The 24,621-nt window shown below is 54.4% G+C and overlaps 1 protein-coding gene across 1 annotated transcript in view; it reads right to left on the minus strand.

The window, feature by feature from the left end:
* Positions 1-24,621, minus strand: part of ASTN2 (astrotactin 2) — a gene marked incomplete at its 5' end in the record, with an annotated part of 265,286 nt that overhangs the window by 177,881 nt on the left and 62,784 nt on the right. Inside the window, 2 exons of the mRNA XM_021414154.1 lie at positions 9,559-9,666; positions 15,204-15,353. Coding sequence (XP_021269829.1) covers positions 9,559-9,666; positions 15,204-15,353 — 258 coding nt within the window. The remainder of the gene's footprint in view (positions 1-9,558; positions 9,667-15,203; positions 15,354-24,621) is intronic.

The raw sequence follows: 24,621 nt of genomic DNA on the forward strand, positions 1-24,621 counted from the left end.
AATGAGCAACTCCCAGCTCATCCCCTCCAGGATATACCGTGCCTGCCACAAACCCAGCTTTTGGTTGCAGTTATGATACTCATACAAAAAAAAAAAAGATGGAAAAAAGCTGCCATCGAGATAATTGGACACAGTCAAGTATACAATAGAACAGAGAACACTGGATTTTACCATTATAAATCACCTTTCAATCCAGGGTCTTAAAGTGCTTTGCAAACATTAAATCGCAAATCCCTTATGAGTTAGGTGAGTATTATCCCCTTCTCACAGAGCCTGAACCATGGGTATATGAGGCAGCCTTCAGCACCCTGCTGCAGGAGTGGAGCTGGATTAGGGTCCCGGAGCTTCCTACCCCCAGCCCCAATCCATCCCAATCCCATCCCCATCCCCGTGGCTGCTTCTCTTCCCACGACTAAGAGGAAAGGGGCACAGGAGCCTGAGCCAACCAAAAGCCCTTTCCATCTCCATGAGCATGAGCTTGGCTGCCCAAGGGGAGGGCCACTGCTTCAGTTCTCCTCCAGCTGCCTTCCCAGCTCCTCCACCCCCCACTTGTTTCCATCACACCGCTAATTACTGACCCCTAGAACTGCCCGCGGTTGGCTTCCACCAACTGAACCAAGACCACGGGACTTCTGCTCGAGCAGCAACGTGCTTTCCAGCTCGCTTCTTTATTGCTCACGGCCGGTTTGCTGCCAGCTTTAAGGCAGGCTGATGGAAAAGCAGCTCCTTCCCTCGCTCCTTCAGCAGAGGGACACTTCTATTTTCCATCCCACCGCTGATGCTCCAGCATCAGCACTGCTGCACTGTGCTCCAACACCCATCTGGAGATAACCAGCTGAGCGGCAGCCCTCCAGCAACACAAATGTATTCTTAACAACCCATTGCTAACCAAACAAACCTCAACAGGTTCAGCAGGGCTGCGCGCTCCGGCTCGAGATGTGAAACAAAATGAATAATTCCTCCCTTGTCCTGGGGGTGGGATCCGACGCGGCTCAGCGCTGCAGGAGAAGCTGAGCCCGGGCACTTCCCTCCTCCCCCTGTGATCTCTGGGCTTCCAGGAAAGTGTTTAAATTGCAGATTTGCAAACGCGCTTCCACAGAACAGGCTGGTACCAGCCGTTAGCTACAGGAGAAGGCGTGGAAGGGAATGCACAACCTCCCCAGGTGGAGGACGGGACTCGGGAGCCCCTGAAACCCTCAGTGCACGATCTCAAGTCTCAGCTTGTGGTCCAAAAAACCCACGATGACGGCTGCTGCGCTACGTCCAGGCACAGCTGAGACCAAGCTCGCTCCCCGGACTCCTTGCAAATTCTTGCTATCCTGAGATGCTCCCTCCTTGTTTTTAATTAATCAGCTTTCTGCTGTGCCTTGGGTGGTTTCAGCAGAGCTCAGCCTTGGTTTTTAGCCTAACTTGTGCGGGGAAAGCAATGGGAGCAGCTCCAGGACCAACACCAACACCCAGCACCCGAGGGGGATGTACCAGGAGGGTGGGCAGGAGGAATCACTTCCTATCAATGGGGAGAAACAACCTGCCAGACTGTGCGAGGGAGAGGCAGGAAAGAAAAGGAAGGAAAGCACCCCCCCCCAAAGATTCTGCACCTCCTGCACGATGAAGATAAACTCAAAGCCACCGGAGTAAACACCCTGCAAGCAGCCCCTCCAAACGCACCGTGTCTCCTTTGAAATATCATTTGCCCGTGCAGTTAATTACTCGCTGCTTTGTACACTTTCCCTTGCTCATCTAAAGAACAAGGTGGGGGAAAAGTACAGCAAAACTCCAGGCTCGTTTCTGTCTGATAGTGGCCGCGCTGCTTAAATCCAAGGAAGAAAGAAAAAAAAAAAGGAAGGTAAGCTGAGACCACGTATGGATTTACAAGCAACACAAATATCCTGTGCTCTCGGTAATACGATGTTTCTAAATCAGGCTCATAAATACATACTTGGGAGATTAGTCTATAAAAAAAAATAAACTTTAATTACCCCATCTTTATCAGCGCGCAGCCCGTAGTGTTAGCCACACGTGGGTGTTAAACGCCAAGTGCTTTGCAATCTTCCCCGCCCCCAACGTGATCATGGCATAATACAGTGTGCTTCGAGGCCACTTGGATGTTACAAAGCATTTCTGCCATCCGGGAAAGACAAGGAGAGGGGAAGTGCAGCGAGTGCAGGGACTGCTTAGCAACACTCAGCACAGCTGCCAGCATGGGCATGCCACGCTGCGTGCCAGCACCCACTGCATCCCAGCACCCACTGCATCTTGTGCACCCACTGCATCCCAGCACCCACTGCAACCCAGCACCCACTGCACCCTGAGCACCCACTGCATCCCAGCACCCACTGCACCCTGAGCACCCACTGCATCCCAGCACCCACTGCATCCCAGCACCCACTGCACCCTGAGCACCCACTGCATCTTGAGCACCCACTGCATCTTGAGCACNTGCATCCCAGCACCCACTGCACCCTGAGCACCCACTGCATCTTGAGCACCCACTGCATCTTGAGCACCCACTGCATCCCAGCACCCACTGCATCCTGAGCACCCACTGCATCCCAGTGCCTGCTGCATCCTTAGAGTCCAGTGCATCCCAGCACCCACTGCATCCCAGCACCCACTGCATCCCAGCACCCACTGCATCCTGAGCACCCACTGCATCTTGAGCACCCACTGCATCCCAGCACCCACTGCATCCCAGTGCCTGCTGCATCCTGAGAGTCCAGTGCATCCCAGTGCCCACTGCATCCCAGCACCCGCTGGCCTCAAGATGCGCCAGGGGAGGTTTAGGTTGGATATCAGGAAAAACTACTTACAGAAAGGGTTGTTAAGCACTGGAACAGGCTCCCCAGGGAGGAGGTTGAGTCACCAGCCCTGAATGTGCTTAAAAACCATTTGGATGTGGTGCTCAGGGACATGATTTAGCAGTGGGTTGTTAGAGTTAGAGCAGTATGGTTAGGTTGCGGTTGGACTTGATGATCTTGAACATGTTTTCCAACCCGAGCAATTCTATGATTCTATGATTCCGATTCACTGCATCCCAGCCCCCACCACATCCCAGAGCCCGTCCTGGCACTGGCAGCAGGAGCTCGGCCGCAGCCACCCCGGGCACAGAGCTCCGTGCAAGGCGTGCCCGTGCTGCGCGCTGCTTCTTCCACGTCAGACGAGTTCAGCACTCCTAATGATGCTTCTTTATGTTCCAGCGGAGGCTCATTAATATGGTACAACAGCGTTTCCAGGACAGCCTCACACACGGAAACATCTCAAGGTGTTTTACAAGCGGGAGATCATGTTAAATCAAATCAAATACCAATCGAGATTAGCGGCGGTGCTGGCAGGCTGCTCTCGGCACCCAGCACCCCACATTCCGGTCCCACCTCCCCGCCCCCCACCTCTGCCCCACACCGGGTCCCACGGGATGCACCCCTTCCCCCAGCACCCCCTGCAGGGACCACTCTGCCCCAGTGCCCGCATCCAGCAGGGGATGCACATCGCTGCAGCAAGGTTCCCACCCAGTGTCAGCAGCAGACGGGGGAGATCAGACGCTTCTGAATTTAGAGAGGATTTCATCTTGCTAAGAACACGCCGGATCAGATTAATGCTATTAACGCTTATGAATTACCCGCTGGCAACCAGCCAAGCGCAGGGGGCCGCAGGAAAAGCAAGCCAGGGGCGTGGGGGAGGGGGGGGCAGCGAGGAGAGGTCGAGGCCAGGGGGATGGAGCCGGTGAAATCCTGGGCTCAGGGCTGAGCCCGCACCCCGGCACACCCCTGCTCACCCCGACAGTGCTGCAGCTGCTGATGTGCTTCTGCGGTGTTAACGCTCCCGTACTGAATAAATGTGTTTGTTGCGTATTTATGCATTTGCTGCGTGTTTATGCCGTTTCCAGCAGTGCTCCCGCTTTGCTCTAAAATGCAGAGCCTGCAGCTTGCAGCGAGACGCCGCGAGCAAATTTCAGTGGCGAGGAGGAGGAGGAAGCGGGGAGAGGAGGGCAGAAAGAAGCCCCACAGGCTGGAATGGACCAGGACAGCAGAGGAGAAGGAGAGAGAAAAGGGAGAGGTGGCCCAGGCCGAGGGCTTGCAGGGTCCCAGAAGGGCCAGGCTCTCTGTGCAGCTCCATGGGGAGAATTCTGCAGCCCCATTTACTCTGTGGTGCTGCCACTTCTCTCGCATCTCTCAGAGCACGGACAATTAAAGGCAATGAAGTCAATTTTGCTTTCATGTTCTCCATGCGGAATCAGTTGAGATAAAATCACATTAAAGAAGCAGTTACATGCATAACGCCACAGATTGTCTGCACTGGAATTTTCTTTCACGCAAATCAATGGGAACACTTCGCTCAGAATTAAGGTCTCATTTCTTTGCTTTGTTTTAAACTCCAGTCCCAGTTTTACACTATTTGAGCACAAACGCAAATCTGAGCGGGAGGCTTCACTGCAAGGAGGAGGGAAAGCAATTTCCAATCCAGCACAATGAAAACGTATTTCCTACAGGAAAAGGGAAAAAATAAAGTAATCATTATCTACCCAATAGCTCGTGCCGAGTCGCAGCACTGGGAGGATTGCTGCCAGCGAGCCGAGCTGGGACCACAGTGCCCATGGGGTGATGCTCGGCTGAGATGGGCTGCTCCAATGCCAGGCGTGCAACAAAAACACAACCAACCACATTTCCTTCCCTCTCTATTTCCCAAGGAGATGCACAACACGAACCCCTGCTCTGCAGGAGCTCCCAGGGGGTTGGGGCACGGCCGTGCCTCAGTTTCCTCAAGGCAGAGCTTTCCCACGCTGCCTCCATCCCTTCCCAACGCTCTCATTGCTCCAGGAAGAGATAAATCTCAGCATGGGCAGACTGAGAAGCAGCTCACCACGTGCCATCCCCTCGGCCCTGCTGGCCTACCTGGGGAGCAGAGCCTTGTTACCATGCGGAGGGCGGCAGCGCAGCGATTAGCGAAATTTGTTACCCGCATGCTCGGAACAAAATTAAATTAAAAGCGCTGCTTTGCTGTCAAGATAAGGGCCGAGCCGGAGAGATAATTTTTCACTCTCAAACACTCAATTACTGGCGGAGGCTGCATCAGATACCATCAAAAATAAATAAATAAAGGGAGAGGCCCGTGCTGCCTCCGGGAGCGGCTGTAGCAGCGTTATCTGCGGCGCGGTGCGCGGAAGCTCAGGAGCCTGCGGCTGCCGTGCCACCGTGACCGCGCTAATTGGCGGCCCCGCGCTTCGCAGCCGCTTCCTGCAGTGGGTCTGCTCCCCAGGGCTGCCCCAGCACGGCTTCTGGATGGCACCGAGCAGGGAAGAACGAGGGGCTGGGGGGGGGCTAATCCGCTGACGCAACGCACGTGTGCTCTCTCCCCAAAATAAGCCATCGCGCAAAAAGCGCCGCGCTCCTTAGCTCGCTGGAAAAGCGGCACCCACAGCGCGGCTTCGGTGGCTGAGGAGGAGGGGATGTTGCAGCATCCTGCATCTGGCCAAGTGTGGAGCTGAGCACGGGGCAGGAGGCAGCGAGTGGGGCCGTGCATGGGGCAGGAGCACTGTGTGGGGTTGTGCGTGCGGTGGGGGATGCACACCGGTGCTCCGGAGGTAAGGACCCGCACCACGATGCGCGCGTGAGGAGCAGGGATGTCCTCTCCTGGCTGCCTGTTCCCGCAGCCAGCAGCACGGCTCTGCATGCCACGAACCACCCACGTGTGCACGAGACACCGGCACTGTCCCATCCGCCTGCAGCTCCGTGTTTCCTCCGTGTTGCCCCCCCCCCAGCACAGCCCCTGCAGGAGCTGGGGCACAGCACGAGGCACAGGACACGCTGATTATTCCCTCGCTGGCGCAAGCACCGGAACACGACGTGTTTGCTTTATCACCTCCCGTCTCCGTTTGATCCCTGACAGGGGATTGCTGCACCGAGGGCTGCGGTGGCACGGAGCGGGGACGCGGCGCGGTGACACGCTGACACGCTGACACGCTGCCCCGCCACCGCGGCTCAGCCCCACCGGGGCCGGCACGCACCAAGAGCGCTACTCAAATTTCATTCTGCATTTCATTTAGTTCCCCATGAAATAATAAGTGTCTGCCGCCTCTGGAGACAGGAGAGGATCAAAGCGAAGCTTCCTCGTATGTAACAGACTCCGAATACCTAATATTCGCTTATAAAAGGCCTTGTTTTAAACACCAAATACAGAGGCAGATCAAAGCTCGGCTCCTCATTTCTCTAACAGCCCTCAGAAGACTTTGCCAGGCAGCGAGGCACACACATGCGTGCGCACACGCGCCTGACACCAATCCAAGGTGCATAATTGGGCTCTGCTAATTTGTGCTAATTTTCCACAGCGCCGTGTGCTATGGAAACAGTTGGATGCCTTGTTCGGGGAGACCTCACCCAAGGGCAACCCGCAGCACAGTACTCAACACATCCCTCATTCCTGCATCCTGCAGCCCTGCACCTCGCATTCCCTGTATCCTGCATCCCGCATCCCACAATCCTGCAATCCCTGCGTTCCATGCATCCTGCAATCCCCGCATCCCGCATCCCTGCAGCACCGAGGAGCTCTCTGAGGACAGGAAAGTAGCACCCAGCTGACAGCAGTGCATGGGAATTCAGTGGGATGTTTCCTCTTGCACCAGGCTGCAGCTCAAGGCGAAGCGACCCAGGGTGCTCGTCCCCTCTGGAGCTGAGCAGCTCAGTGCTGGATGCGTTTTGCTGTGAGGATGGAGCAGGAGCTGTGCACTGTACAGGAAGGATTTGTGCACCAGGCTCCATTTCCCTGCTTCGCTTTTTGCTGCTGATCTTTTCCTCTCAAACCCAGTAGCAGGACCTGCCTGAACATAACCCATGCTGCTCAGGAGAAGGGAGGAACTGAATATGCATCAAAGTCCGATCCCTCCTATGAATGGCAGCTGAGGATGTGGGTTAGCATCTCTGCAAGGCAGGTGGGCTCTCTCAGAACTTCAGTGCTTCTGAATGATGGCCTCAGGTGGGGCCCTCCATGCACTGCAGCTGCTGCACCTGCAGCAACTCTCTGTGCTGGGAAGGAGCCAGGGTGTTCCCAGCTTCCCCAGGGCTCAGGGGGAAGTAGAGGAGAGGAGGGAGCTCTGGCCAAGGTGATGGAGAGCTCAGGATGGCAGAGAGCTGCTGAGAACAAAGTCACAGAATCACTAAGGCTGGATAAGACCTCTAAGATCACCAAGTCCAACCCCATCCCATCCCACCATGCCCACTGACCCCATCCCTCAGTGCCACATCTCCATGGTTCTTGGACATTTCCAGGGACGGTGACTCCACCACTCCCTGGGCAGCCCATGCCAATACCTGACCACTCTTTTGGAGAAGAAATTTGTCCTAATATCCAAGCTGACCCTCCCCTGGCGCAACTTGAAGCCATCACCTCTTGTCCTAAAAAAAAAACCAGCTTGCAGGGAAAACCTGAATCTGGAGAATGCAAAGGAGTTGGGAATGAGAGACGGCACGCTGTCCCTACCCGCTGCCAGCCTCAGCACTGCTCCTCTGTGCATTCCCATATTGAAAAGCAAATGTCAATGGCTGCTGCTGCGGAGACACCGAGCAGGCTGACAGCTCGCACAGCAGCGCGCTTGCCCTCCCTCAGCATTTACCTAGGGGAATGTCCCGCTCATTTACCTCATCAAGCACACCCCTGGGCCCCATGAAACCCGCAGCTTTCTTCCGCAGCGGACAAATTAAGCCAACGACCACTTAACCAGCTTGCTTTGGCGCGGCACAAAGTCACAGCCAACCTGCACGGAGCGGAAACTTCCCGTCACCTCGGCTGGGATCAATGACAGCGCCGGTAATTGCGCTCAAATCTGCCAAAGTGTGGAGAGGAGTCACGAGGAATTCCCCTCCCCGGACCCAATAACTATCCTGCAGCAGCATCGGTGACACACAGCCACAGCACAATCGATGGGGGAACATCACCGTGCGAACGAACCGTGTCTGACGACGCGTCCTTCTCAATTAGAATTATGATCTTGTCCAATTATGGATCTTTGCTGAACTTGTAATTATGAGTTTGGTACTGTGACTTCCCACGAAGCTATTGCTCTTCTTCCACAAGGGAGAGAGAAGTCAATGAAGGGATAATGGAAAATTCCTTTCAAGGACGCAGTGATGGCAAAATTTAGCTAGACAGGAAGGAAAATACAACGGGGACTTTACACAAGACAATTCCCTTGTTTAGCCATTACGGAACACAAACAAAGCCGCTTTCTGCAGCATCACTCAATCCCTAACACAGATCTAAGAGCCAGCGCTGCCTCCTGAATTCCCTTCAAACTCAGCAGCCATCAAAGCTGCTCAGGTGGACAACTCTGTATTCAAAGGAAAAGAAAGCATTCTTCCCATTTACCTGTTCCTTTCGACTTGCTGTAAAGGAGGCATAAACAAACAGCCCAAACAAACACACCTCAGTCGTCTCTGCAGCAGCTATAGGGGGTTTCAAGAGACTGGCGGAGCTCTTGGCCCAATGGAGAAGGTGCAGAGGCAGCAGGAAAGCCAGGCTTTATTTGCTTTCCCTTAAAACACACCCTTCCCTGCCTTGCTTGCACACAGTGTTCCCCTTCCCAACAAAACAAGAGAGAAAACCCAACTTCAGCAACTTCCTCACAGCACCCGTGGGCTTGCACGCAGCCCAGCACTGCGGAGCAACTCATGGAACAAAGGACTTGGGAACATTTCCCCCTTGTGCCACCGAATTTCAGCGCTGTTTCTGTTGTCACCGTGTGCCACACAACCCATTTCTCCCTTGTTTTCCAAAACAGGTATCAAGAAACCATTTTGCCCCTAATCCAGCTGCATTAGCACTGCAGCGCATAACTCACGCCTTGATTTCTCTCCTGGCCTCTCATCCATTCTCCTTTTAAGCCCAGTGGGAATTTCTTGTGGCTCTAAAACACACAGGAAAAGATGGAATTCCCACGTTTCAGCAGGAACAAACGCAATACGCCCATGTGTGAGCAGGCATTTATTCCAGCGTGCAATCATCGAGCTGATCATAGGTGTTGAGATGATTTCACATTCAAATCCACACACTGCAAGCATTTATCCAAATGCTTCTTCACTGAAACAAATGGAGGCACGTGCACCGCGCCGGGCACAGCATCGCTCTGCTGCGCTGCTCTCTGCTTGAACATGGAAAGCAAACAGAGGGAGCAGACCCATGGCACACATTGCTTCCCCATGGAGCTCTGCAGAGGAAGTGTTGGGTGGAAGAGCAGTGCTCAAATCCAGGACCATGGGGTGCCCAGCCCTGAGCATCCCCAGCACCAGGATTGGGGAACGGGGCCTGGGAGCAACCACCTGGGCTGCTAAAATTGGTAACTGATACCAGAAACCAGCAAACTATGAACTTCAACAACATTGCTGGGTAATGCTATCAGCAGCTCCTGCACCCCGCGGCATCACAGAAACACTGCATCTCAGGATGCTGTCCCCATACAGACTGCTGTTGTCCTTACCTGCAGTCATGCACCACCCCAGGGCGCAGCCAAGGTGCTCAGCCCCTTCCATCTCTCATCCCCATGTGCAGCACAGCTGGCTGCTCCATTCTTACCTTTGCTTCGCCTCCTGCTCCGGTACTGCTCAGTGTAAAAGGTGAGCTGGGTTTCATCGTCCGCCTCCGAGCCGGAGTTCCCTTTGGCGCGACCAAAGCCGATGCCACCTGGAGCGACAGAGGAGAAAAGATCATAGAAGCACAGAATGGTTGGGTTGGAAGGGACCTCAAAGCTCCCTAGCCCCAACCCCTGCCGTGGGCTGGCTGCCCCAACAGCTCAGGCTGCCCAGGGCCCATCCACGGCCTTGGGTACCTCCAGGGATGGGCACCCACAGCTCAGGGCAGCAGTGCCGGGGCCTCACCGCCCTCTGCAGATCCCTGAGGCCACCAGAGGTGGCCAGGCACCTTGGCCACTTGTGATTCTGCCAGTGTCTTACTGCTCTCACGCCAATGGCAGCATGAGTGAATGCTCACAGCGCGCTTGCTACCACGAGAAAGCTACAATGGATATTACAAGGAAAACCTCTGCACCTGGGAGCTGCTCCTCCCAAAGACACCCACACAGCCAAGCACAGTGAATCTCGGGGGCTCACTGCACAGAAAAAGCAGCAGAAAGGAAAGAACAGATCCTGCACTCAGGAGCACTCAGGACGCCCCATTGCAGGGCTGGCTCCCAAGCACTCAGGTCTGCCTGCTCCCTGCACACAGCGGGGACACGGGGGGACACAGACACCTCCATGTGCCACCTCCTTGTGACAGGGAGGGACAGCCAGCCGAGAGGCAGCGCTGGCAGGAGGCCTGCAATCCTAAGAAAGTTTCGAGCAAAGAGGCCCCTGGAGGTTGACAGCGGGCCTTTAAACCGCCATTAAAATATTTTACTGTTTTTAAAAAACCCTTTATTCTATCCAGCCGCACAGATTCTTGGCAGGGGAACAGAAAACGAAAGTGCTGCCTCCTGCCCTGGGAATTCTCCATCACTGGGATGAGGGGTGGGTGGAAGAGCCTTCAGACCCGGAGCTCTGTGGGATGGGCTGTGAGCAGGGGCCGTGCTGAGCGCAGGGCAAGCCCAGCAGCAGCTCCCAGGGCCGGAGCCAGGCAGTGCCCAGCGCGGGAGGCACCGAGGAGAACTGGGAATGAATGGCTCTGCAGTGATTCACGCCGCTGTAAACGCTGCCTGGTGTTTGCTGCTTTACCACCAGGTGTGATTTAGGGCCCTAAAGTGTGGCCATTAATTACCTGGTGCTACCGAGGTATTTCGATTAGGGTCCTAGAAAGCAGCAGGAGGGCATTAATGCAGCAAAGAGCTGACAACAGCACCTATGCCAGTGGCTGTGGGGCTGGGACCCCAGTCACAGCTGTGCCTCCAGACCCCCAAACTCAGGATCACAGGGTCCCCTCCATCCCACCACACAAGCCGCAAACTGCAGGGCCTGCAGCCAGCAGCAGTGCTGGCAGGGCAGGCAGGGATGGCTGCAACAGTGCTGCCTTGCTGTGAAAGTGGCACGGAGCAAAACCCCGTGGTTTTTTGCAGAGCAGAAGGCCAGGTTCAGCTTGGCCCAGCCCCGTGCCAGCCCACATCCCGGCCCCCAGCTGCCCTGTGTTTGCTTGCTGCCCGCGTCGCCGTGATGGATGGCGCTGACACGTTACATTACTCAGGCTGGATGTCTTCGGAGAACTGGTGACAGCGATATTGCATTTTCTGATTACCCAGAACCGTGCGGGATGCCAAAGTACAGGAGGTGGGGACCCAGCGCAGGTCCCCAGCCCGTGGCGGAAACGTCTGCTCTGATCCATCAGGGCAGGGATGCTCTTATCCCTCCCAGCTGCCGCGGGCACCGGGATTCATCTTGGTGATGGTTTTCAGGGTACAGAGATGGAGGAGACCAATCCCAAAGCAGAATGAGGCGCTGGGCAGAGAGAACCTGGCATGGACCCCCCCTCTGCAGCAGTTCTGCAGCAGCAGGGCTGTGCTAGCGCAGCGCAACGCCAGCTCAAGGAGAGCGCTGCAGCGCTGCACTGAAACTTTTCAGCAAATGGGAGCTGACACCACAATTACTTTGCAAAACATACGCCAAGAAAAAAAAACAAAAACCACAAAACCTACAAGACTCTGACATCCGTTTTAAAGCACAGCAAACAACTCCCAAACCCCGCTGCTGGCATCCCCCAGCACCCACGGCTGAAGCCAGCCCCAAAGTACGGCAGAAAGGCGCTGGCGTTGCCCCGCACCACTTGCCAGCCATCTCAGTAAGGTGCTCTCAGCTCTAATCCTGTTTGCAGATTGACAAGCTCGTTAATCCCCTCTAACAGCCGCACTCGGGCCCGTGTGCGCCGAGGCCGGGCTTCAGTCCGATGCTCATTGAGATGGGAGCGAGGCAGGGATCCAAGGCAAACACATCCCGTGATCACGTAATTAAAGATCCTATCATTAACAGGTGTACGCACTGCAGCCCAGCTGGGGTTGTGCAGGCCCGGTCATTTGGGGATTTGGGGCGGCCAAGTACATGTGCACAGGTCCCAGGGCTCCGGGTGGTCCCACAAAGCCCGCGTGGCGGCTCAGGGAGGTGGCAACGTCCACACAGCCCCTGTGCTGCGACTGGACACGAAGCCAAGGGAGGCAAGCTCTCTGGAATTTTGCTTTCAGGACTGCTGTCAGGAATTGCCAAGACCCCAGCCCTCACAGCACGGCAGCACTCACACGGCCCAGATGGGACCACTGCGTTCTGCTTCCATCAGGAGCAGATGACAGGAGCAGGATGCGATGCCTTGATCCAGCCCAGGTGAATGCCCTGGGAGAGCCACAAAACGTGGGATGGGCGCAGAAGGGAGGAGAGCAGCAATGGGGCAGCCTGGGCAAGCTGCAGTTCCGGGGTCTATAACTTTCGGTCAATTACGGCGCAGCAGCGACCTCTAAAATGCATTAAGACACAGCCCTGATCTACACTAAATCATGCCTCGGATTGAACAGTCCATTAATCACGCATTTATTTTAAAAGAGCACAGCACCTACGGAACTTTCCCACTTACCAAAGCAGAGGCGAGCTGCGTGTGAGCACAGGAGCTCTCGGCCACCAGCCTCACTCCAGTGCTGCATTTTGGGGACCTTTTACAAATGCAAAGATGACATTTACCAACGCACCAGTGGCCAGGGTGCTTTTAAGCTCCTGCCCCAGGAGAGGGCACCAGACCCCTCTCAGATTGCACCCACCTCCAGCCCTTGGTGCTGAGCACCCAGCCCGGCTCCTGGTCCTGGGGCTGCCCCTGGGGACAGCCTGGGCCTGGGGGACATGGGGACAAGCAGCAGGGAGAGGAAGCACAGCAATGGACATGGAGCACAGAGCGCTCCTCTCCTGGTGAGTGCAGGGCTCCTGCTGCAGCCCCAGCAATGCGGAGCCCACCACCACCTGCAGCCAGGAGCAACCCAGCTGCACCTGCACCCGCACCATCCCCTCTCCCTGTATCATTTATAAAGCTTAAATGCACTCCTCTCAATAAAAGCGTCTGGGGAGAACGTTTGTAGGGAAAAAAAAGGCATCACGCTCAAAGAAGTTACGTGGTACTGTAAATGGAGAAGGGTTGTGCTTTTTTTTTTTTTTTTTTTTTTTTTAAAAGCACATCTTCTCGGCAAAACACGACCTTTCCCAGAGCTGTTAGAAACACTTAGCGCAGAGCCAGATTTAATGACAAGCAATAGGCAGCAGTTTAAATGCACTTAGTGCGGGGACATGCAGCAAGGAAGAGCTCAGCCGAGATTTGTTTTTGTGGGGCTGGGCCGTGGGGTTGTTTGTTTCCTGCTGCGGTTTGGTTCAGTCCTCCCTTCTCGCCGTGAGGTGCTCGGGGCCCTTTTGGAGCCTTTCTGCAAGGGAGAAAATCCTTTGGCTGCGAGCAGTTCTTGCAGAGAGAGCCCTCCAGCTGTAGGACTCTGATGAGGTTAAGCATTAATTAAATCGAACCGCAAGAAAATAATTACACGCACGCATCCGTCAGGCCAACTTGTCACTACCCAGTAACAAAGTTGGATGCAAACTCCATCAGCAGAACTGTCATGTGGCTGTTAGAGGGAAATAAATGCATCCCAAACGGACAATTTCATTTAGAGGGAGGGAAAAAAAAAAAAAAAAAACGGATTGCAAAGGATTAATGAGGCGAAGGGTTTGTGTTTGCAATTGGATGTAAAATGCAAACATCGTAAGTTGTGATATCATCATTTAACCTTAATGCTCGGGAGCGCTCCAACCGCTCGGCGCCGCAGGGACAATTAAACGTGGGCTGTAAAACCCACATTCCCAGCCCAGAGCAGTGCCCAGCCACGGCCCTCAGAGGAGAAAAAGGAGAGGATGGGGCCATGGGGAGCTCTGTGCTGGAGCTGCTTTGGTTTGCATGCTTTTTTACAGCATGGGTCTCACTCAAATGTGCTCCTGGGAACCTTCGAGAGGATTTCTGAAATACCTCTTCCTGCCTTGGGGCCCTTGGGACCGTCTAGAGGACGTTCAGAAACCTGCCTGCTGCTCTGGTGTTCTTGGGGACCACCTGGAGGACATCCAGGCCTCCTCCTGCCCTGGGGCTATTTAGGATGTTCTGTAGGATGTCCAAAAGACCTTCCCCTGCACTAGGGGCCTTCTGGAGTACATTCAAGAAGACCTCCTTCTGCTCTGCTGTTCTTGGAGACCACCTGGAGGACATTCAGAAGCCTCCCTCCTACCCTGAGGACCACCTGGAGGACGGGCAGAAGATGTCCTCCCACCTCAGGGACCTCCTGGGGACCTTCTAGAGGACGTTCAGAAGGCCTCCTCCTGCCCTGGGGCTGCTAAGAACCTTCCAGAGGACACCCAGAAGATATCCTTCTGCCACGAGGACCTCCCGGAGTACACTCAAAAACCCTCCTCCTACCCTGAGGACCACCAGGAGGATGTCCAGAAGGCGTCCTCCCACCCTCTGGGGCACAAGTGGACACGGTGCAGAGGATCTGTAGGGAGGCAGTGAGCACCAGCTCGCTGTGGGGAGATGGAGGAGACGGCCCCCAGGGCTGGGGGCTGGGGCACCGTGCTGGCAGCTGGCTCGTGGCTGCGCTCCAGCAGCAGGCATCACATCTCCTCCCAAGTTCAGCTGAAAGGATTAATATAGTTGTTCTATTAGGGACCGAAAGCCTCCTGCCTACACGTGGTTTAAAGCGAAATAAAAATAAAATAGACAGCAACAACAACGACAACAAAAAAAAAGAATTTGGAGCAGGAAATCAGGGAAATTTCAGCAGACAGTCGCTGTGGACCCCAAAGCTTCCCCCCTCGGCCACACTAAAATCCAGCTATCCGGATTTGAATAACTACTAGAAAACATACCAAATAATTTAAACCAGTTAAAGAGTCAGAACATTTTCTTCACACTGAGTGAATAATTTATGGACAGAGCTATAAAGAAAAAAAAGAAAGGCCCTCTCCAGGCCTGTATCGCAGGAAAATGTATCCAGAATAAAAGATCACATTTCAGACTCATAAATAAATGAAAAACAAACCCGACTGTAAACAGAAAGCACAGTATTTCCTGCCCAGCATTCCCACAGAGCGCTGGGCACACACATCTGCTCACCCCCCTAAAAGAAGAGCTCCAGGCCCCCCCCCTCCACCCCGTGCACAGCTCCCTGCTCTGCCATGCCCTCACCCCCGGCCAGCCCCCCCGGCCACGGCCACATCCCAGCAGCATCCTACCTCGGGGTCGGCTCCGGCGTTTGCGTCTCCCCACGGAGGTGCTGCGCAGCGCGGGCTGGAGCTGCCCGATCTCGATGGGCGTGTTGGTGCGGAAGCTCTCCTTGAACTTCTGCATCAGGGACTCCACCGTCTCCTGAGTCACCTCGGGAGCTGCAACGCCAGCAAAGGGAGAGCAGTGAGAAGGGTCCGGAGGGGAAGGGGTGCGAGGAGAGCCTGAAGTGCCTGGGTTTGCTTGACCAGGGGAACGGGAGACTGCAGAGAGGCATCATGGAGCCCATCACGGCGTCCTGCAGCCCCTCACAGGGAGCAGAGGGGCAGCGTTGATCTCTGCTCTCTGCTGACAGCAACAGAGCCCAAGGGGATGGCATGGAGCTGCGCCAGGTGGGGGCTGGGATCAGGTTCTTCCCCACCATCCAGTAACGCCAAAAAAATAACTCCAATCAGAACTGCCCTAGGAAACCCGTCGCCCGCCCGCGCAGCAGGCAGCAACAATGAATACGCTTGCAAATGGCAAAGATGAAATTTGGGATCAAAAGGTTTGCCCTCCGGAAGGCCGCAGAGGTCGCCCAGGTTTAACAAATAGCTTGGCCTCTGTCAGCAACTTGAACAAACTCATTAGTGGAGAGTGACCTCGGCCTCCGTGGGAAGAGTCCCGCAGCCTCAGAGCAGCTCCCGGGCTCCCCCTGCCCACAGCACAGCTGTGCCCATGCGGGGCCATAGGGATTCCCTAAGCAGCACATACAGAGCCAAGGCAGTGCAGAATGGGAAGGCGGGCACACAAGATGGGGCACCTGTATGTATCCTACATGAGGATCTGGCTTAAATGAGGGGATGGAGAAGGCTCTGAAAGCACCGAGGAGGGAGAGCCCTGACCATGCCAGGCCAGCACACAGAGCCCCCGCTCCTCCCCGCCAGCTGCTGAGGACAGGAGGGGAAGGGAACAAGAAGGATGGCAACACTGGTGGGGACGGCTTCCACCCTGCATTCCCCCAGACAGGCAGCAGGGTCTCCCAGCACCCACAGCCATGCCCTCCCCATCCCAGCAGTGAGATGCTTTGCAGCAACCCAAGGAGCTGAAGGTGCTGAGAATCCACCAGAACCACTGCAAGGGGATAGAGCAGAGCAGAGCAGAGCAACTGTTGCTCTGTGCCCATGCGGGAACCCCAGGACCTGAACCCGGAGGCACACGAGGAGGGTGCTGCACAAACCCAGCAGCACAGAGAGGAAAGGATCAAGCTCATTGCCCAGTGAGTGCTGGAGGTGGGAAACATTTTGGGAGAGCTCCAGAGAGAGTGCAGCATCAGGGACTAGGCATGCTGCATCTTCCAAGTATTCAGCACCAGAACCCCCCAGGCATCACAAATCAGAGTGCCCCAACACCCTTCAACCTTTCAAATTCAAGATTTAGGGTAAGCAGCACATGACTCTGCAGTGCAGGATCCCCCTCAGACATCACCACCGGGGAACTCAAGAGCAGGGAAAGGTCTCAGAGGAGCACACAGTGCCATGCTCTATGCTGTTGCTGACAGCACACATCCCATCACCTCTTGTGGGGCTGCAGGGGGACAACCCAGCCCATGATCTCATAGAACCACAGCAGCACAGAATTATTTGAGTTGGAAGAGGCCTTTAAAGGCCATCTGGTCCAACTCCCCTGCAATGAACAGGGACACCTGTGGTTTGACCAAGTACCCAGAGCCCATCCAGCCTGACCTTGGGTGTCTCCAGGGATGGGGCATCCACCACCTCCCTGGGCAACCTGCGCCAGTACTTCACTGCCCTTGTTATAAAAAACTTTTTCTTCAAATCTGAATTAACTAATTTCTCCTTGCAGGAGGCAGGGCTGTGCTCCACCCTTTCATCCCCCAGTCTGTACTGACAGCGGGAACTGCCACGACCCAGGATTTGTTGAACCCCGTGAGGTTCTGCTGGCCCAGGGCTGGAGCCTGGCGATATCTCCCTGCATGGCCTGTGTAGGTCTCCTCCAGCAGCTGTGCAGCGGGGCCTTCTGCCAACAGACAGCAATCTGTGCGAACCCCGGGGCTGTGCAATGCGGCACACGCGCAAGTAGAATGGGGATGGCACCAATCACACAGATGTGTCTTATTTACTGAAAGGAGGGCAGAAGCAGGGCGTGCAGGGAGAAGGAGCAGGGGAGGACGTGTTTGCAGTTCCCAAGGAAGAGCAGCGAGGTCACAGCCCTTGTATGTTCTGTGCTTGCCCATGGACGGGGTGCTAGGAGCAGGGGAAGCTGCATCTCCATGGGGAGAGAGCCAGAGCAGTCAGCAGCTGTTGTAATACTACAAGTATTTACTCAACATCCATGAATAAGAAAGCGAGCCCAGTGGCCTGACCACTCTGCACAGCCCAAGTGCATCGGTGTAACCTTGGCCTGTCTGCCCTGGAGCTCTGAGGATTGGAGCAATGCAATAAAATACAATCCCCCGTGTCACTGTGGTCTCAGCAAGTGGAGTCTGACCCAGACAACAGGGCAGAACCAGGACAAAACCCTCATGGCCAAACGAAAGGTAGCCTGGGAGAACTGGAGGATGCAGGGCTAAGGGAGGACCCTTCAGGCACTGCCAATCACAACCAAAGGGAGGGAACACACATCTGTGTGCAGCAATGTGAAGTGACACAGAGCTCACTGGGGCCGGTAGGATGCTCCTGAGTCTGGGGATGTCCATCACAAGACACAACGGGCAGCTCAAGCCACCTCCCTGCTTTCCCACCCACCACACACACACTGCAAATGGAGACGTCACACCTGCACAGGGTTTGGCACTCACATCTAACAGGGAGGTTTGGGTTGGGATGAGAACATCGCTGGCAAGGGGCAGCGCAAAGCTTCCATCAGAGCAGTGCTCCACGTCTACCCTGGGATATTCACGCTAAACACTGCGCTGCTGCTCTCCATTCCCAGCCCCATCCTCATCCCACTTCCCAGCCCCAGCCCCAACCCCATCGTCCATCCCCATCTCCATCCCCTCCTTACACTGGCAGCATCAGCCCATCAGGACGCAGCTTCGCTCACAAGCCGACTGCCCTCCAGTTGAGCACAGCCTCCCAGATCGCCTCCCCTCCTGCACCGGTTTCCAAGGCAAAGGAGATGAATTCATCGGGACCACTGAGCTCACATTTTCGTCACCACGTGGGGCGTTTTCGAAGCCAAGCAGAGGGGGTGAGATCCACCCCAGACTTGGCACGGCACCGCCACTATCTCCATCTCACCCCATCCCAGTAACGCCTTGGCAGCACGAAGCCACCCAACACCGAGCTCACACAGAGGAAACACGAGGCTCCCCAGCCTCCACCAAATCAGCTTCCATCTCCGTCAGTGATTTAAGGACACACTGAAGGTCACCGTACCTTGTAAAGCACATTACGCGTTCCCATTGCACACCTCCTTCCTGTCCACCCCCATACACTATTTTGATAGTGATTTGCTCTCCTTATGGCTTCCCTATTCGTTTGCACATCTCCCACAAAACAATTCGACTCAATAGCCTTTATTTCTCCCTTTCTTTTTTTTTTTGCTGGCACAAATCGCGGTGGGAAAATATGTTGTTTGGCTTAAAAATCACGAAGGAAAAAAAAAAGTCATCAACAGAACGGAATGAGCGATGTTTGGATAAAAATACTTCGCCACCAGGATGAGAAGCAGGAGAACTCATTCCAGCACTCGTGGGACTTCCAGCAAGCCAGGAGAGCTGCACCCACCTCATCTCAGGCTTTAGAGAGACTAAAGCTCTGAACACGCTCTGTGGACAGGAGCTCTGCAGAGCACGATCCCAGCCTCCAATCAGTGCAACCCCTCACAACCCATGCCCAAGGCATGCACCGGTTCCCAGCACCTCCACCATCCGAGGACATGCTCAGAGGCTGGGAAGCAGGGATGGAGAGCCCACAGCCCTGCAGCGTGTTCAGACTGAGCACTGCAGGACCGTGAAGCCGCCTGGCCCTCCCAGTTCTTGGTGCTTGGCTTAAAGCTTTCAGCTCTTGTGGCCACGACCATCCCGGTCCTTGCTACACCACATCTGCACTGACAGCAGCAGGGAGAAGCCTGGGGAGGCACCACCCGCTCGGACTACAGCTTCCCACGCTAGACACCGAGTAAAAAATACCTAAAAACACATCGTTTTCTAAGCACCTGATTTTCGCCTCCTCTCTCTGATTTCTGCGTGGCAGAGGGCAGCGCATCGATTCCCAGCACTGCCCGTGGTTCGGGTGTGCAGCTCCAGAGCCGCACGGGAACTCGTCAAACTCAACTCAGGATGAAGCAGAACGGTTCGGACACAATCACAAACCGAGGCTGAGGCATCGCTGCCTTCTCGCTCACTCTGACTTTCGCATGCATTTCTGCCTCTCCCATCTCAGAGCCAACTTCTCTCCAAGACCAGCTCCTTCCCTCTCACCAATTGCCCCCAGTGTTCCCAGTATAACCCACTTTGGCCAGGCACATGGAGGGCTGCTCTCCTGTGATGCTGACTCTGAAAGCCCAGCGCACCTCTACGTATATACGTGTCAGACACCTGCAACAGTTTATTACTGTCCTAATGACTCCGTGCAAATCAACTCTCTGAGTTTCCTCACACTTATTTCAATGGCTTGGGGTCAATCTTTTGGAGATTTCTATTCCACAAAGCATTAAAAAAAAAAAAAAATCGAGCTTTCAACCCTGTTTGGGATAGGCTGGAAGCTCTTTGCGTGGTGGAAACCCTGCGTTCCCAGCAGCTCTAAATAACAGGTGCTTGTTGTCTTTCGAAGCATGAAATAAGCAACGGTGTTTGTTCTGAAACTGGGATGCAGACTGATTTTCAACAGTGCCACCCTCAAGGTACCGAGCTCCAGGAAGCAGGGAGCTTTACAAGCAGAAAATTGGGTAATTATGCCAAAGCCTGTGTGATGAAGGTGGGAGAGATTTGTACAACCATTTACACTTATTGGGAAGGAAACACGGCCGGAGAGCACAGAGTTTCATTTCAGGGGACCGAGCAGCTCCTGTGATGCACACATCTCCTTTGCCTTAATATACATTAACATACATTCATAGATTATTATACCCATTGATAAATCTCTTGCCCTAAAAATAGATTTTTATACGTAAAGAAAAACTAATTGTAATTGCAAATTGGAGGGGGAAGGACGCAGAAGAAGAGATAAAACTTCCTTCGAGATGTCTCCTTTGAAGGAAACCGAACAAATGTACTTTCCTCCTTCATATATTCATGAGCTGATGCTTCCCTACCCCGCTCTCTACCACCCTCAGCTCCGGGCTCCGAGCCAGCGCTGTCCTTATCTGGTACGAGGCAGGAAGGAGTCCTGATACCATCACAAGTTTTCAGTAGTTCAGCAAATCTGGAGGAAAGTCTCCGCCGCTCGTTAACACAGCTTGGGGAAGGGGGATGCGTAATGATGGGAGCAGTGCTGCCCACCACGCTCCCACAGTGAGCACAGGCACGTGGGGAGCACCCCACAGCCCCCTGCTGGAAAAGCTGAGACCCCTACCCGTGGCTGGAGGTTCATCTCAGTGCTCTTTCTCCTTTGGAAAAGCCAAAAGCAGGGGAGCTCGAAGGCGCCTGTGATGCACAGGGGAGAGGCTGACTTTAAAAACACCTTGACCATAAGGAAAAAAGCATCCCCTCCCCACCGCCGCGTGCGCCGACCCTCCTCATCCTCTCTCCAGTCACGGCGCTCAATCACTTGCCAGCTAATTGCCTCCACTCATGTGTGCAAACTAACCGCTTACTGGAAAATGCCACGGAATGTTAATTTCATTTGGAATTGGGTAATTGCAAAGCGCTCCCGTTTTTTATTTTTTTATTATACGAAATGAATAAGCACGGTATTAATAGCATCACTCCCAGCTCCGGCCACAATCGCAGCCCCACCGACAGAGGCTGTGAGTTATATGTCACCCCTTGCCTTCCCTGTGTTTCTTCCTCCTGCCTTTCCCTTCCCCTCGTCACGCTCCTGACTTTCCATTTTGGTAATTAAGATAATGCAGTATAATTATAAACACATTGCGAAAGATCAAAGCTCATGCGCCGCGGTCCAACGGCCCCAGCTCCGTCTGCTATAGAACCACCACGTCTCAGCCCATCCCTGACCTCCCCAGGGGCTGCTTCTCCATAGGAAATCCTCAGCTCTTCCTACGGGGCAAAGACTTTTCCAGCACAGCCCTCCCCTGCCACTAACAGAGCGTTCACCCCCTTGGCCCATTTCTCCTCCTGTTGGAACCACAGCAAAGAAAAGCCCTTAGCAAATAGGATGCTGCCCCTCCAAGCATGCTCCAGCTCTCTCTGCCCCAGCACCGGAAGATCCAGGCCACCAGGTGCTCTGCTTCCCACATCTCCAGCCTAATAAAGCCCTTCACTTACCTATTTTATGAGGCACCATAACTTTTTAGCTTATGCAGCGAGCAGAGAGAGGAGCAGGAAGATGGGCAGACCCTCAGCAGCAGCTAATACTCCTCAAGTTATAAAATAATTGAAAAGTTAAATAAAAACACTCTGGAGGAAGCTTCCCCATTTGGTGCTAATGGGCACGCGAAGCAGCCCAGGTTAATGTTGCATGGCAGGAGGGAGAGCTGACGGCTCTGAGTGCAAAGCACTGAACTCCAGCAGCCCTCCTTCCTCACTCCAGCAACCCTCCTTCCTCCCTCCAGCTCCCTAAATTAATGTAAAACTGAGGGCAAGAGGAAGCCCATCCCCAGCTGCCCGAGGAAGGCACTAGCTCAGCTCCAGGGCAGGAGGTATGGGAGTGTTGGGGATCTCAGGCCATAGGCAGCAGGCACGGGTGGGATACGTGGCAGGGCTGGTAGGAAGGGGACACGCCAGCAGAGCCAAGGGCTGCCACTGCAGCTCGCCTTCCAGGCCCATACCCAACGCTGGGGTGACCACCACCACGCCAAGCACCTGAGCCATGATGGCTGATGTAGGGGCTGGCAATCCTGCCCACAGCAGCAGGCTTGGAACTAGATGATCTTTGAGGTCCCTTCCAACCCAAACCATTCTATGATTCTCAACACCAAGGTGACAAAGCACCCAGAGCCACATACTCAGCCCCGGTGGCTGAGCAAACCCATTGCTCCCAATGCAGGTGACAAGAACCAAGTGACGTGTCCCAGGGGCTGCCTGAGAGCCCCCCAGCTCCCACTCATTTCCATCAGAAATGCAGACACTGCATGTTTTCCTCCCTCCTTGCAGTTCACTCTGACCTCAGGAGCTGAGGACAGGTTTTTCCATGCCAACACGGTGTCACAGATGGAAGGACAGCACTGGGGACAGATCCCAGCTCCCAGCAGCGCAAAGACGCAGCGCACCACGGGGCAGGCCCATTACTTTTTATGTTTTCCATCAGGCAAAGGAAAAAAAAAATCTTCTCCAAACTAATCCTGGTCAACAACTGGCCTACAACCCAGCTATGTCTTTAATAATGCAGCACGTTATCAAACATTCATAGTTATGCATAAAGTGATGAACAACGCGAGCCTGGCATTTATAGAAATATAGTTCCTGATGGCTTGTTTTCCTTGGACAGCCAGAACTTCACAGCTCATCTCCTGCGCGCTGCTGATTTCGCCTGGATGAAAAGCACTTTGGACACCTGGGGAATTCAGGGCTCCTGCACACAAAGCTGTCACGACATCTCCAGCAGCACTGGGGGGCTGAGACAGCCCCACAAAACCAACAAAACCCCAAGCTGAAGACCTGGGGGGACCACGAGTCACCCAGCTTTGGCCAGTAGAGGGGATCCCAAAGGGCCCTCCCCTTTGCACTTGGTTGCTGCGGGTTTGGGATGTCACAACGCCGCGATGCAGCAGTGGGACGTCACGAAGCCACCACCCCCCTGGGATGCTCAGCAAAGTGCTGGAATATTAAAACACCCCTTTTCCTCTTTCGTTCCCCACGGCGCCATCAGAAGCTGATTTTCCATCTGCTTCTTCCCTCCCCTGTCTCATAAAATCAGTCAGTGGGATACAGCGACAGCAGAGGGAGGGGTGGAAAAACAACGTTGTGTCAGGAAACCCATCCTGGGAGCCTTCCATCATAGAGCTGTCCCATCCCTAGGGCACAGGCACGCTGTGGGTACGGAGCCACCCGGCTCCCTTTGAGGTGAGCCCTGGTGGGAAGAACCCATCTCCGAGGCTGATCCAATCCCAGTGACAGGGTGATCACAACAACCTGGAACTCCAGCCTGGCAGCCATCCTTAGGGTTCAAAAGGCAATTAATCCATTAATTACGACTATGTTTATCTCTCTGGAAAAGCAAAGCTTTTCCCTGGCAGGTACATACATTTTCAAAATTAGCATTAAGACACAGCTGGCATCACTAATAAGTCAAAAAATCCAATGGTGCACCCGTTGCCATCTCTGCAACTGGGGCCCCCATTCTCTCCATTTCTCTTCAGCAATACCACTCAAATCAGTCAGAATTAAGCACACTGCACTTAAAGACATGCTTAATTGCTCCGATAACTGGAGATGCTGGCTAAGCACGTGCCAAAACGCCCTCCTTAACTGGTACCCATTTCCTACCCTGTTGGGTCCCATATCTTTTGCGTTTTTCAGAACTAGAATTTGCAGTGGGTTTTTTTGCAGCCAGGAATGAGCAGAATGCAGAAAACCCTTTGCACCGTGGCCACGCAGGCTGCGTGAATACACATTTTTCAAAGGTCTCCGCAAATTACGCAAGGAGCTGGCGGGGATTAGATCTGGGAAAAGCTGATCAAATACAGAGAGGGTCACGATCCCATTAGGTCATTGAAAAGAAGACTGAGCCCCAAGACAAATCAGATGCCAGCCTGACGTACTGTCCCATTTTGTTCCCAGCTCCAGCTAATGATAAGCCATCATTTTATTTACTAAGGGCTCAGGAAGCCTCTGGTAGTGCCATGACTCGCGGGGGCCCTACAGCTGCCTGCAGGAGCAAACCTCCAGCTCTCAGCCCAATGGCAGTGGGGTGGGCACCACGGGGCAATGTGCACCATGGAGGACAATGTCCTGGTCCTGCCCATCACCGGGTATCACCTCCAGCTCAGTCCCTGTCTTTGAATTCATCTCCAAGACCTTACAGCACTCACAATGGACTCAACACTCGGATTGGGTCTCCATGGATTAAGGAAGAGAAACTTCAGAGATCTACCATGTTTCTGCAGCAGGTTAAAAGAAAGCCCAGGAGCTGTAGGTTCAGGATGGTGTCATGACCACACCTCTGAACCACCACGGCATTGAGCATTGGCACTGACGGCAGCCAGCACTGCCCAGTTTTCACTAGGCAGGATCTTGGGTTCTCACTGCCCCTGATCCTGGTAGGGCAAGGTCTCCTCTCCATGGCCCACCACTGGCTTCCCTCTCCATGGAGGTCCCAGGGAACCCAGGACAACCCCACAGCCACACTTGCTGGGCTCTATCCA

This window comes from Numida meleagris, chromosome 16 (genome assembly GCF_002078875.1).
Source record: "Numida meleagris isolate 19003 breed g44 Domestic line chromosome 16, NumMel1.0, whole genome shotgun sequence".
NCBI classification, from domain to species: Eukaryota; Metazoa; Chordata; class Aves; order Galliformes; family Numididae; genus Numida; species Numida meleagris.